Here is a 13771-nt window from a genome sequence, read left to right as displayed (position 1 = left end):
GCAGCCCTGTGTCGGCGGTCCTGCATGCCTGCACTCCTGGGTCGGCGGCCTGGTCAGCCGCCATCTGGCTGTAGTCGAGTCCCAAATGGGCGGCACCAGTGATGGCCCGGGAGAGACAGTCAGCGACCGGGTTGGACTTCCCAGCGACAAGCCTCACGTTGGTGGTAAACTCTGAGATGTAGGCCAACTGTCGCTGCTGGCGGGCTGACCACAGCTCTACCACCTTGGCCATCGCGAACACCAGCGGTTTGTGATCGACGAAAGCCGTGAACTGACGGCCCTCCAGTAGGAAACGAAAGTGCCTAACAGCGAAGAAAGGGCCAAGCAGCTCACGATCAAAGGTGCTGTATTTGCGCTCTCTCAGGTTCAACTGCCGGCTGAAGAAGGCAAGCGGCTGCCACCCACCGCTCACCCACTGCTCGTAAACCGCGCCGACAGCGTAGTCCAAAGCATCCGTCGTGATGGCGATGGGCGCTCCAGACACAGGGTGTGCCAGCATCGCCGCATCAGCCAGGGCGGCCTTCACATCCTTAAAAGCCATGGCCCTCTCTGCAGACCAGTCCACAGCGTGTTTGGGGGCTGTGCCCTTCAGAGCCTCATATAGGGGGCGGAGGAGATCGGCAGCCCGGGGGATGAACCGGTGGTAGAAGGACACCATGCCAATGAACTCCCGGAGGGACTGGGCCGTGTGTGGGCGTGGAAAGTCTGCGACGGCCTCCACCTTAGATGGAAGGGGGGCCGCCCCGTTCTTGGTGACCCGGTGGCCCAGGAAGTCAATGGTGCTCAGACCAAACTGGCATTGGCCGGGTTAACTATCAACCCGTGCAGGCTGAGTCTCTCGAAAATGGCTCTGAGGTGGGACAAGTGCTCGGACACGGAGGTGCTAGCGACCAGGATGTCATCCAGCTACACAAAGAGGAAAGGCAGGTCCCGCAACACTGAGTCCATGAGGCGTTGGAAGGACTGCACGGCGTTCTTAAGCCCAAACGGCATGCGCAGGAACTCGAACAGTCCGAACGGAGTTGTCACAGCCGTTTTGGGGACATCAGCGGGATGGACGGGCACCTGGTGGTATCCACGGACGAGGTCCACCTTGGAAAAGATCACTTTCCCAGCCAGGTGGGCGGAGAAATCTTGGATGTGAGGGACCGGGTAGCGGTCCGGTGTTGTAGCGTCATTGAGCCGACGGTAGTCACCACATGGACGCCACCCACCGCCAGGCTTAGGCACTATGTGGAGGGGTGAAGCCCACGGGCTGCTGGAGCGACGGATGATGCCGAGGCGCTCCATGTTCTCAAACTCCGCCTTGGCGACAGAGAGCTCGGGCGTGCACCGGCGGGCCGGTGGTGACGATGTGGTGCTCAACCCCATGTTTGGTCGTAGATGACGAGAATGTAGGCTGAGTGAGGTCAGGGAACTCGGAGAGAAGATGGAGAAACACGTCCTCATTGGAGAGCATGCTGGACAGCCTGACGGAGCCTGTATCGCTGAGTGCACACGCGTGTGAAGCGAAGGTGACGGCGTCAATCAGGCGTCGATTCCTGACGTCCACCAGCAGCCCATGAGCACAAAGAAAATCTGCACCAAGGAGGGGAAATGCCACGTCGGCGGTGACAAAATCCCAGCTGAACCGCTGTCCGTTAAAACACATGTCAATGTGCCTCGTGCCGTACTTACGGATAGAGCTGCCGTTAGCAGCTTCCATGGGAGGGCCGTGAGCGCCCGACAGGGCGTCCACACTCGATGCAGGTACGACACTCCTCTGCGCCCCAGTGTCGCATAGGAAACGCCGCCCCGAGATGGAGTTTCGCAGGAAAAGTAGCCTGTTGTCCTCCACGCCGACGCCCATGGCCACTAGTGAGCGCCGGCCTTGGCGTTTCCCGACGAGCTGAAATTGCACGGGGAGGTGCACTTTTTCGCCTTGGCCCCGAACTTTGCATGGTAAAAGCCCAGGCCGGGCTCCTGTCGCCGACCGGGGGTTGCCGCGTTGACCCCCATGGAGTCACCAGGTGGTGGCGTGTGGGGGTGGGCAGGGGTGAGCGCGGACGCGCAGTGCTGCTGTTGGCTGGCCAGGAAGAACTTGTCAGCTTCTTCAGCTAGCTTGCGGCAATCGGTAATGGTGGTGTTAGCCAAAGCGGTCCGCACCTAGGCCGGCAGTTGTCGCAGAAATAGCTGTACAAAGAGGAAATCAGGTGTGTGCGCCGGTCCCAGCAGATTCAGCATTTTGTCCATGAGCTCGGATGGCTTGCTGTCACCCAAGCCTTGCAGAGAAAAGAGACGGTGGGCCCTCTCGGCGTCGGAAAGTTCAAAAATCTTCAAGAGGTGATCTTTGAGCCCCTTGTATTTGTCTTCCACCGGAGGATTTGTAAGGAGACTCACCACTCTAGTTGCAGTCGAACATCCGAGCGCCGATACCACGTAGTAGTATTTAGTAGCATCATCCGTTATTTTGCGGATAGCAAAGTGCGCTTCCGCCTGGGCAAACCATGTCGTTGCCGATGACTCCCAGAACTCTGGCAATTTGAGAGAAACCGCGTTGATTTCATCAACCATGTTCGTTCGAAAGACTGTCTCTGATAACTACCAAGAGACAAACGTCGGGGTCACCAGTGTAGAGGAGCTCAAGCAGGAGTCGTGACAACTTTCTCTTTCGGCTACACAACGTGCACCATTTATTCCTTCCACCATTACCACAACAACAAAAAACCCGCGCAGCGGAAGTGTGTCACTGTAAACCCGAACCGAGGAAACAGCAGCTGTAAACTAACGTTCCTACTAGCTCAATAGGGGGAATTATGTAGCCCCATAACCACTACACGCTGAGGATTAAAGGTTAAGAACCAAAGAATTTCTACTTCCAAGGCACCGTTTCTTTTATCCAACAGGGGGTCAGTGGAGGGCTTTCCTTATCCTGCCCCCTTGATTAAAAAAAAAGGACTGGTTGTTAAAATCCCTAGTGTTTGCACTGCAACAGATTCAGTGGAGATCAAACTGGAGATGTCTGCCAAGGTGACATTGCCACCACCAGGACACATCATCAGTTGTGTACCTCAGCATCACAGGGTGTTTCGGCCTTTTATCACAAGACACCCTCCGCTGAGGCAGGCCCACCACAGGTTGATCGGTCCTGGGTGTGTGACCTGTGGTTAGCTGTTCACCCTGGCAGCCCAGACGGCGTCTCTCCTTTTGAGCCAGATCCAGTGGCTAGTCCTCTCAGCAGTGTTGGCTAGCTCTTTGATCACTCTCCTGTGGGCCTGCCCCCTGACTCCTAGTTCCCTCAGGAGTTTTGCTGTGGAGCTGGCAACAAAGCCCCTACAACCCACCTCCACAGGGCGCACCTTCACCTTCCAGCCTCTGTCGTCTGCTTCGGCTGCTAGGTTGGCGTACCGCAGCTTCTTACGCTCGTACGCTTCATCGACTGCATCCTCCCAGGGGACTGTGAGCTCAATGATGTAAGCGAGCTGGTTAGCGTTGGACCAGAGGACGAGGTCTGGTCGCAAGGTGGTTGTTGCGATCTCTGTCGGGAAGATGAGCTTCTGGCCTAAGTCCACTCGCATTTCCCAATCCCTGGCTGAGTTTAGTGAGCCTAAGTTGGGAAGTGAAGGGTTGGCCTTCAGTTTATCCCCCTCTCGAATGAAAGCTGGGAACCGCCGGGGCCCTTCCTGGTTGTTGAAGGGTTGGGCATTGATGGAAACCCTCTTGCAATCGAGTTCAGCTGCCAAGCACCTGAGCACCTGATTGTGTCGCCAGGTGTATCTGCCTTGGGTAAGGCTGGTCTTGCAGCCAACCAAGATATGCTTGAGGGTTGCTGGGGCTGTACACAGGGAGCAAGATGGATTCTCTCCAAACCAGAGATTTAGATTTATAGGAGAGGGCAGGACATCATATGTGGCCTTGATGATGAAACTCAGCCTGTTTGATTCCATGCTCCAGAGCTCACTCCATGTGAGTTTCCTCTTTTCAACACCCTCCCACCTCATCCAGCGACCCTGTTTGGCTTGTGCTACGGCTTTAGCACATCTGGCTGCTTCTTCCTGTCGGCGGACCGCCTCAACCACCATAGTTCGCCGTTCGGTAGTAGTCACCTTTTGCCAGGTAGGTGTTTTTATTCCCAGGCCAAGGCCGCCTCTGCCTTGTTGAACATGGCCTACTACGTCTCGGTGGCGGAGGGCAGATTTCGCCTCCAGTACAGCTGCAGCCGGGGTCCATTTCTTCCCTGTTGCTAGGGTTGGAGCAACTCCTCTCACTATTGGGTCTCGGGATTCTGTGAGGGACATGTCCAGCCTCACTTTGGCACATTTGAATTCCTCAACCAGGCTGGAAATTGGCAGTGCGAGGGCTCCATTGTCGTAGAGTCCAACACTGCTGAGGCACCTTGGCAGTCCAAGCCACTTCCTCACCTGCGAGTTCACTAGCCTCTCCAAGCGATTGGCATGAGATAGTGAGACTTCGTACATAGTTATTGGCCACATGAGTCGGGGTAGCAGCCCAAACTGAAAGCACCAAAGCTTCAACTTCCCGGGCAGTGCAGTGTTGTTGATTTGCCTGAGGCCACTGATTGTATCCTGGCGAAGTTGCTCCAGTTGCTGGGTGTCTTTGAGGTCTGCATTGTACCACCGTCCGAGGCTCTTGATGGGCTTCTCCCGGACCGTGGGGATTGGTTGATCACTAATGCAGAACCGTTCATCTACTAGTTGGCCTTTGACAATGGAGATGCTGCGAGATTTGCTTGGTTTAAACTCAATTCGTGCCCACTTGATGTTCTCCTGGAGTTTCTGCAGCAGGCGCCTGGTGCATGGTTTTGTTGTTGCTATGGTGGTCAAGTCATCCATGTACGCCCGGATTGGTGGAAGACGCAGGCCATTCCTGGACCTTTCGCCTCCCACCACCCATCGCGATGCACGGATGACGAGCTCCATTGCCATGATGAATGCCAGGGGGGAAATAGTGCAGCCCGCCATAATGCCTATTTCCAGATGTTGCCAAGTGGTGGTGGTGTTCTGTGTTGTGGCACAGAACTGGAGATCCTGAAAATAGGTCTTGACCAACTCCGTGATATTTTTGGGGACATGGAAAAAATCAAACGCCGTCCACAGGATCTTGTGAGGAACTGATCCAAAAGCGTTGGCAAGGTCTAAGAAAACCACGTGCAGGTCTCTCCGTTCTTTCTTGGCAGCTTGTATCTGGTGCCAGATGATATTAGCATGCTCCAGACATCCTGAGAAGCCATGGATCCCGGCTTTCTGCACTGATGTATCAACAAAGTTGTTTCTTTGCAGGAATGTGGAGAGCCTTTGGGCAATCACACTAAAAAATATCTTTCCCTCTACATTAAGAAGGCTGATCTGGCGAAACTGGCTGATGCAGGTAGAGTTCTTTTCCTTGGGGATCAGAATGCCTCCTGCTCTTCGCCATGCCCTGGGTATGACTCTTTTCTGCCATGCCACTTTCATCAGCTTCCAGAGGTATTTCAGGACTCCAGGAGTGTTCTTATAGAGTCTATACTGGATACCATTGGGCCCAGGAGCTGACATCGATCTTGCCTGCTTTACCGTCCTCTCCACCTCGCTCCATGTGGGGGGTCTTGTGTCCATATGGTGGTCAGGTGGGTGAATTGGTGGCATGTCATCCGGGATGGTGACTGGCTCATGTCTCCGGACATCAGAGTAGGTCTTCTTTAGGTGCTCTTCCAGATCTCGTATGGGGACTCCAAGGCTCCCATTTTTCTTGCTGTCAAAAAGGCTCTTGACAAAGCTGTAAGGGTTGCTGTAGAAACGGGTCCTAGCCCGTTCTTTCCTCTTATGCTGTCGTCTGAGGTGTTCTGCTCTTCGCAGCTTTGTCAAATGCTGCTTTATTTCAGCCTGCAGTGCGTCAAGCCCAACCCTCTCTCCCTCTGTGGCCTTCCTCCACTGCTTCCTCAGTTGTCTTCTCTCCTTCACCAACCTGTCAATTTCCCGCTGTCTCCTGGATTTGGGCTGAGTTGAAGGGTCTTTCTGCCTACTGGGTATCTTCTCCTTCACTCCAAATCTCTCTACGCCATAGCTGTAAATGATGGCTCCCATGTTCTCCAGTTTTCTTTCAACTGTTCCCTTTTGACCTTCTAGTAAGAGGACAAGGTCAGAGTTGATGGTCTCCCTCTCAATCTTCTGGCTGGACTTGGGCCACAGGAAATTAGTATTAAAAAGGTTGAGGCATTATATATTCTGAGAAAACAAAGGTGGTGCCAACCATGTATCCCAAATTATTAGATCCCACAGGTTTCAGCTGTTGCTGGGTTATGGTTAGTCTTAGTTCACTCATATGAGTCTTCTTTATCTTCTTCTTCTACTTAGAAAACAAACAAACAAAAAAAGGCATGTAGCGGCTTCTCCTAGTTTCGGTTATCTACGATTCGCCTAACAAAAAGTTCATGCTGACGGACCAGCTTATCGTTTTCAGCATATTGATTTACATGAAAGAATAATCTATATTTGCAACGGTTCGACACATTTTTTAAGGACATAAGGGGGAGAAAAAAGTTTGGACAGTGTTGTCATGGATTGGTGAGTCCAGAACTCAGAACAATATATACAAGATTCACCTGCTTTAGAAGGAATTATATAAAATTAGTAATCAAAAATTCTCACCGTGTATGATATATTAAGGTTTGAAAGTCTATTTGACAACAACCACTCCTAATTTTTTCTTAAACATCTTACTGATACTGCAGTACATTTAAGACAACTCAAGTCCATGAACTTCACAACCTCCATGCTAGAAGAATATTTGAGGGGAAAATATTATCACAGCTTGGAGCCTGAATTTGGAATTATCGGTTAAGATAGACAAAAACCAAACCAGCATTGCAACCTTTTAAGACAACACTGTCTCGTCTTCACATGAGACACTCCACAATTTTACTTTTCATTTCCAATACTTTTTCTGCTGCATCATCAATCAGTATTTCAGGACATTTCTATGGAATCCTCCAGTAGGGATTCTATGCTAGTCTCCACTTCAGAGTGGTGCCCTCGGGTGGCAGATTCAGAAACCTGTAGGCCAGCAGGGGAGAATGGTCTCAGCTCTCTGCGGGACAGACGGACTGGTGTCATCTCCAAGCCTTCCACACTGTGGCAATGCCCTTGTACATTCATCACCTGAGATTGTGAATGTGTGCATATCTGGGTGTGAGGGGGTATATTTATTATTTTGTGTGTTTGTAGATCAGAAAATGAGGATGGACAAGAGGGCTGGTCTGGATGTCTCTCTGGAAGTGTATGCTCATTGTGAACCTGTACATGACTAATTTTAGGCTGGTGATTGTGTGTCATAGTATGTGTATGCTCAGAGTGTGTTTTTGTCCGTATCTGCTCAGTGTGTGGGTGACTGTTTGCCTTTGTGTATTTATGCAGAGATTGGGCCTGTTTGTGTGACGGCTGTGCAGCAGGCTGTTGTGGGGGAGGAACATGGTCACTGAGCAGCTCTTTAAGTTTCTTCTTCAGCTGGCGATTGGAGCTCTTGTAGAAAAACAAGTCTTTCTCAAGCTGCTGTAGTCTGGCCTGGGCAGCTTGCTCTGTTTCTCCTGGAGCACCTTCTGACAGACACACACACACACACACACACACACAAACACACATATATATATAATGTGCATAAACGCTCATATTCTGTACAGATCAGGAAGGAATCAGGAACACTTTGTCATTTAAGTTCCTGCACTTGCGTACATGAAATGAAACAAAATGCTGTTTCCTCCAGCCCACAGCAGTACAACACAAAGACAAAAACACATCCAAGAACTACAAGATCACACATAACCAAACTAACACATATATCCCAAAAAAAAAATATCACTGTCTAAGGGAACGAACGCCAGCCAGGATGACTGTCGGAACCGTCGGTCTGCATGGATTAGTGGTTAGCTTAGCCCGCCCCGCTTCCGCGTCCTGTCAGACCGCCATCGGCGTTTCCTCCTCGGGCGCAGCTCCAGGCAGGGGCCGTGGTTGTTACGGGTCTTAGATGGCACGTTACTGCCATCTGTTGGAATTTAGGTGGTGCTGCTTTGCCGGATGTGTATCGTTATAGGGGCGTTGTGCCCCGGATGTGGTTGTGCTCTGAGCCAGATAAAAAGAGTATGTCAGCACTCATGACAGCTCTCGTCATTTACCACCGAAACATGGTGTCAGAAGTGAGTGAATGATAGCGACGCTTACCCTTTTCTCCCAAGGAGACGTGAATATTAGCTTACCAGTTTAAGTGTGGTAACGTTCAAGTTAGCGAGTATACCAGAGTTAAGTTGTGGCAGCAGTGAACGTGAGTCCTCCTCCTGCTCAAATGAAACTTAATGGAGACTGGAGTGCTAACTGGGGCATCTTCAGGGCAGATTTTGAGGATTACAGTTTAGCAACGGGACTGCATGAGAAACATGCAGAGGTCCAAGCGGCTACTCTGAGGAGTCTAATGGGCCCTGAATGCAGGCATGTATACAAGCACAATCTGGAATTAGCTGAGGAGGAGCAGAAAGATGTGAAGAAAATTCTGGATGCATACTTCAAACCCACCAAGAATATGATTTATGAATCTTTGGCTGTTGCAAACAGAAGGATGGTGGGTCCATTGACAGTTTGTCACTCACCTTAGGGAAAAGGCTGCTACATGTGGTTATGGGGCGCTGAGAGATGAACTGATTAGGGACAAAGTTGTACTTGGCATTGCAAATGAGGGCACATGCAGACGTTTGTTGAGGGCGAAAAAGAGCAATGCCCAGCGTGTGGCAAGGTGTGCAGAGCCTGTGGCACGGCTAACCATCTTGCAAGAGTGTGCATCAAAACCAAGAGAGCAGGGGCACGAGTTCATTCTGTGGACGATTCAATTATAGGCCAGGGCAGCGGCAGCGCCGAAAATGACGTTTATGCCATTGAATGTATTGGGGCTGTGGGAGGAAAAGGAAAAATGTGGTTTGTCACTCTTGAACTGAACAACAAGAAGCAGCAATGTCAACTCAATTCAGGAGCCACGTGCATGAGTTTCAAGGACAAAATTCGGATTGTAGCTAAAGACAATCTTGTGTCAAGCAGCACCAAACTCAGACTCTACTCAGGCCAGTTGATGCCCTCCACGGGCCTGTTTGTGACAGAGTGTGTTGTGTGCGGCTGCAGATACACTCTAGATTTCAAGGTAGTTGAGGCCAGTCAGCAGCCATTACTCTCAGGGTCCACCTGTGAGCACCTTGGGCTCATGCATTTTACCATTCCAGCAGACCTTAATGCGGTGGACAAGCCAGGCCCCTGACTGAGGACATGCTGGTTAGCAAATACTAAAATGTTTTCACTGCCCCAGTCGACTCCGTGCCAGGTGAGATGCATTTTGAGTTAGATGCAGCGATTCAGCCAGTCCAGAGTGCCCCTCACAATGTTCCAGTCACTATGCAGAAAGCAGTGAGGGCACGGCTTGACCAATCCGAAGTGGAGGACCATATTACTCCAGTTACAGAGCCAACAGACTGGATTAGCAGTATGGTAATTGTTAAGCAACCTGACAAGCTGCGGATATGCATTGATCCAAAGCACCTCAACCAAGCACTGAGGCGATCACATTACATCATGCCCATGCAAGATGATGTACTCTACAAGCTCCCTAAAGCAAGGGTTTTCACTCTCGTGGATGCCAGGGGCGCCTTCCTTCAATGCAAGCTTGATGAGCCCAGCAGCTACCTGACCACTTTTTGGATGCCCTGGGGTCGAAAACACTGGTTGAAGCTTCCCTTTGGTGTGTCTGTGGCCCCAGAAGTGTACCAACAGAAACAGCATGAGCTGCTGGTTAGGCTCAATGGGGTGGAGCCCATAGCTAATGACATCTCATCGTGGGCTGTGGCGAAACAGATGAGCAGGCAAACTGAGACCATGATACTAAACTGCTGGCCCTAATGGACCAATGCAGGCAGGTCAAGCTGCAACTTAGCTTAAAAAAGCTCCAATTCAAGACGCCAGAGGTCTGCTTCCATGGGCACATCCTGTCTTCCATGGGCTTGAAGGCAGATCCAGAGAAGGTGAAAGCGGTTGCGGAAATGCCACCCCCATCAAATGTGAAGGCTGTGCAGCGGTTTGTTGGATTTGTCACCTACCTGGCCAAATTCCTGCCACGGCTTTCGGAGGTGTGCGAACCGTTGAGAAGACCCATGGACAAGGATACAGTCTGGCACTTGCTCCCAAAGCATGATGCTGTGGTGAAAGAGATAAAACAGCTGGTGACAACAACGCCTGTGTTGTGCTACTACGACATGGCAAAGGCCATCACTATTCAGAGTGATTCAATCCAGCATGGCCTGGGCTGCTGCCTGATGCAGGAGGGTCACCCTGTTGCATTCTCTTCGAGGGTCCTCATACCAACAGAGCAGAATTATGCTCACATCGAAAAGGAGTGCCTCAGCATTGTGTTTGCATGCCAGCATTTTCCCCATTATCTGTATGGATGCGACAGCATTACAGCAGAGACCGATCACAAGCCCCTCATCACCATATTCAGCAAGCCCCTTCTTAGTGCCCCAAAGCGTCTCCAGAGCATGCTGCTGGCTCTGCAGAGCTACAGCGTCAGGGTGGTGTATAAGCCAGGGCCAGAGATGCACGTGAGTGATACCCTCAGCAGGGCCACTGTGTCAAACACACATGCAGGGCCCATGCACAACAAGCATGCTGTCTGTAGTTTAGAGACAGAGCAGCTGGATGTGGAGTTCATCAACCAGGCTGGCTACCTCAATGTCAGACCGGTGACTCGTACAGGTCTGGCAGCACACTGACAATGACAAGCAAGTCCAGGCTGTGAAATCTGTGACTCTGAGCGGCTGGCCTGAACAGAGATGAAACTCCACTGGCGGCAAGGGAATATTGGGCATTTAAGGAGGAGCTCAGTATTCAAAGTGGGGTACTATTCAAAGGTTGAAAGAGTCATCATTCCTAGATCACTCTGCCCCAAAATGTTGGCAAGACTGCACTCTAATCACATAGGGGCTGAGGCCTGTTACAGGCAAGCATGCGACACACTGTACTGGCCAGGGATGCGGAGCGAAATCAAGGACTTTATCGGCAAATGCACTGTCTGCAACGAATACGCCATTGAGCAGCAGAGGGAGACAATGGTGTCACATGAGCTGCCAACACACCCCTGACAGATTGTAAGCCTAGACCTCTTCCAGCATGGTGGCAAAGATTTCCTCCTGCTAGTTGATCATTATTCTGATTTGACCTTCTTCCAGACTTCTCAGCTTAGATGACAATAAAATGCTGCAGGGCTCAGTTTGCTCACTACGATCAGCCTGGCCGGGTCATCTTTGATAATGGGCTCCAGTTCTCATTCCACCAATTCCAGCGGTTTGCTGCAGACTAGGAGTTTGAGCACATCACCTCCTCACCATGCCATCCCAAAGCTAATGGTAAGGCTGAGGCTGCTGTGAAGATAGCCAAGAACTTATGCAAGAAAGCTCTCCATGATGGCAATGATCCCTGGAAGGCAATCCTGCAGTGGCATAACACACCAACAGAAGGTATAGACAGCAGTCCGGCCCAGCGCCTGATGTTGAGGTATTTGAAGACCACACTGCCTATGGCCTACAGGCTACTGGAGCCTCGTGTGGTGACCAGGGTACTGGACCAGCTGCGTCACAGAGGGCAGGTCTCGAAAGTGATCTCCCTCCCCTCCATCTCCGTGTGCCATGCCAGCCCAGAGGCGCTGGGCGAAGAGCTGAGTGGTCACAGAGTATAAGCTGCTCTGCCCCCCCCATACCCCACTCAGCCGTTCTGACATTCTGCCTGCCTGTTCTCCTGCAAATACCCTGGCAAGGCCCTTTACGCAGTTGCGCTCTGGACAGCTGTCCCGGGCACCTGTTAGGCTTAATTTGTAGTTGGGTCGGACTGTTATACCAATATTGTTGTTGTCATAAAAAAAAAAGTGCAAGTTTGTTAAATACTGACAACAGTATAATCATTTTTGAAGTAATTTTGTTAGTATAATTCTTGAGATTGAATTGTAATATTTATGTCATGTTCAGTAATGGAAGGCTAAGTACTACGAAGTACACAAATTCATAGTATAGTTTAGTTCTGGAACTTAATGAGATGTTTCTTATTTCAGAAAAGGAATATGTTACGGGTCTTAGATGGCACATTACTGCCATCTGTTGGAATTTAGGTGGTGCTGCTTTGCCGGAGGCGGCACGGTGGCGCAGTGGTTAGCGCGGTCGCCTCACAGTGAGAAGGTCCTGGGTTCGAACTCTGGGGTAGTCCAACCTTGGTAGGTCGTCCCGGGCCGTCCTCTGTGTGGAGTTTGCATGTTCTCCCCATGTCTGCGTGGGTTTCCTCTGGGGGCTCTGGTTTCTTCCCACAGTCCAAAGACATGTAAGTCAGGTGAATTGGCCATACTAAAATTGTCCCTAGGTATGAATATGTGCATGTGTGTGTGTGTGTGGGCCCTGTGATGGCCTTGCGGCCTGTCCAGGGTGTCTCCCTGCCTACTGCCCAATGACTGCTGGAATAGGCTCCAGCATCTCCATGATGCTGGAGAGCAGGATAAGCGGTTCAGATAATGGCTGGATGGATGGATGCTTTGCTGGATGTGTATCGCTGTAGGGGCATTGTGTCCCGGATGTGGTTGTGATCCGAGCCAGATAAAAATACTTTGTCAGCACTCATGATGGCTCTCATCATTTAGCACTGAAATAGTGGTCCCCAGGCCCACCGGATGAAGCAGACCAAGCACTACCGGCCAATCCAGCACCAGCTCTCCCAGCCAGACACCCTTGACACACCTCCCCACACTCCTCACGACGACATCAAAACCACCACAGTTAACGCCAGGTGAGGCTGCCGCCAGACTGCCCTTGGTGTTATTGGAACTGCTGGTCTGCATAGGCTAGCAGTTAGCTTAGCCTACCCCGCTTTCCCAGCCGATCCAGCGCCAGGTCTCCGAACCATCAAACGAAGACAAAACGAAGACAAAACTCAGACGTGGACAAAGACACTGCATGGTCAAGATAAGAAAGCAATACAATTCTCTCATACATACTGTTTCAGATATGTGCACCCCCATATAGACACAACATGGTTTATACTGGACTGGACGAGAATGATTCAATTTTAAGTCCAAGTATAGATCATTTTAATTTTTTTTTTCTGTAAAGGTTCCATCACGACTTATAGCAAGTTCCATTAAAAATTTAGTGGTCAGTTAAGAGAAGGGAGTTGTTGGGGAAAAGGAAGTCTTGACTCCATTTAGATGGGGAATGGGTATCTTCACGCTTAGGGGTGGGGGATCAATTCTTAGATGCATCGAGATTCTCACACAAAAGATTATGTCGTGATGCAGAAAACTCAGTAATCGGAAATTTAAAGCTCAATTCTTGACTGGGTTGTGCGCTCCTTACGGCTGCCGCTGAACCAACTGGATGGTGAAACGTAACAGACATAAAACGTGTGTCGTGTTTACGTTCTAAGCTATGCTACTTTTCAGTTTTGGTGAGGATGGCTGAGCACGAGCAGCCGAAGTTGGATACAATCTGACTGGCATCCTCTGGCTTAAAAGCCAGTGTATGGAAGCATTTTGGCTTCTGTGAAGTTGAAGGGAAAAGGGACCTAGACAAGAGCCACACTGTATGCAAGTTGTGTCTAACTAAAATAAAATATTTTGGGAACACAACAAACATGAGAAACCATATTTCACGTTTCCACCTGGAGTTGGAGGAAAAACAGCCGGTTGTAGTTGCTGCCAACCAGAGACCAATTGAACAAGTGATATCAGAGCT

The 13771-nt window shown here is 50.6% G+C and overlaps 1 protein-coding gene across 1 annotated transcript in view; it reads right to left on the bottom strand.

Moving 5' to 3' along the window:
* Positions 1-6542: 6542 nt before the first annotated feature.
* Positions 6543-13771, bottom strand: part of LOC130111957 (kinesin-like protein KIF27) — a 28611-nt gene continuing 21382 nt past the window's right edge. The window contains exon 14 of the mRNA XM_056279269.1: positions 6543-7573. Within this exon, the coding sequence (XP_056135244.1) occupies positions 6945-7573 (629 nt within the window). The 3' untranslated portion in view covers positions 6543-6944. The remainder of the gene's footprint in view (positions 7574-13771) is intronic.

The sequence above is a fragment of the Lampris incognitus genome, chromosome 1 (genome assembly GCF_029633865.1).
Source record: "Lampris incognitus isolate fLamInc1 chromosome 1, fLamInc1.hap2, whole genome shotgun sequence".
NCBI classification, from domain to species: Eukaryota; Metazoa; Chordata; class Actinopteri; order Lampriformes; family Lampridae; genus Lampris; species Lampris incognitus.
Note: the sequence above shows the minus strand (reverse complement) of the source record. Positions and strands in the feature narration are given on the sequence as shown.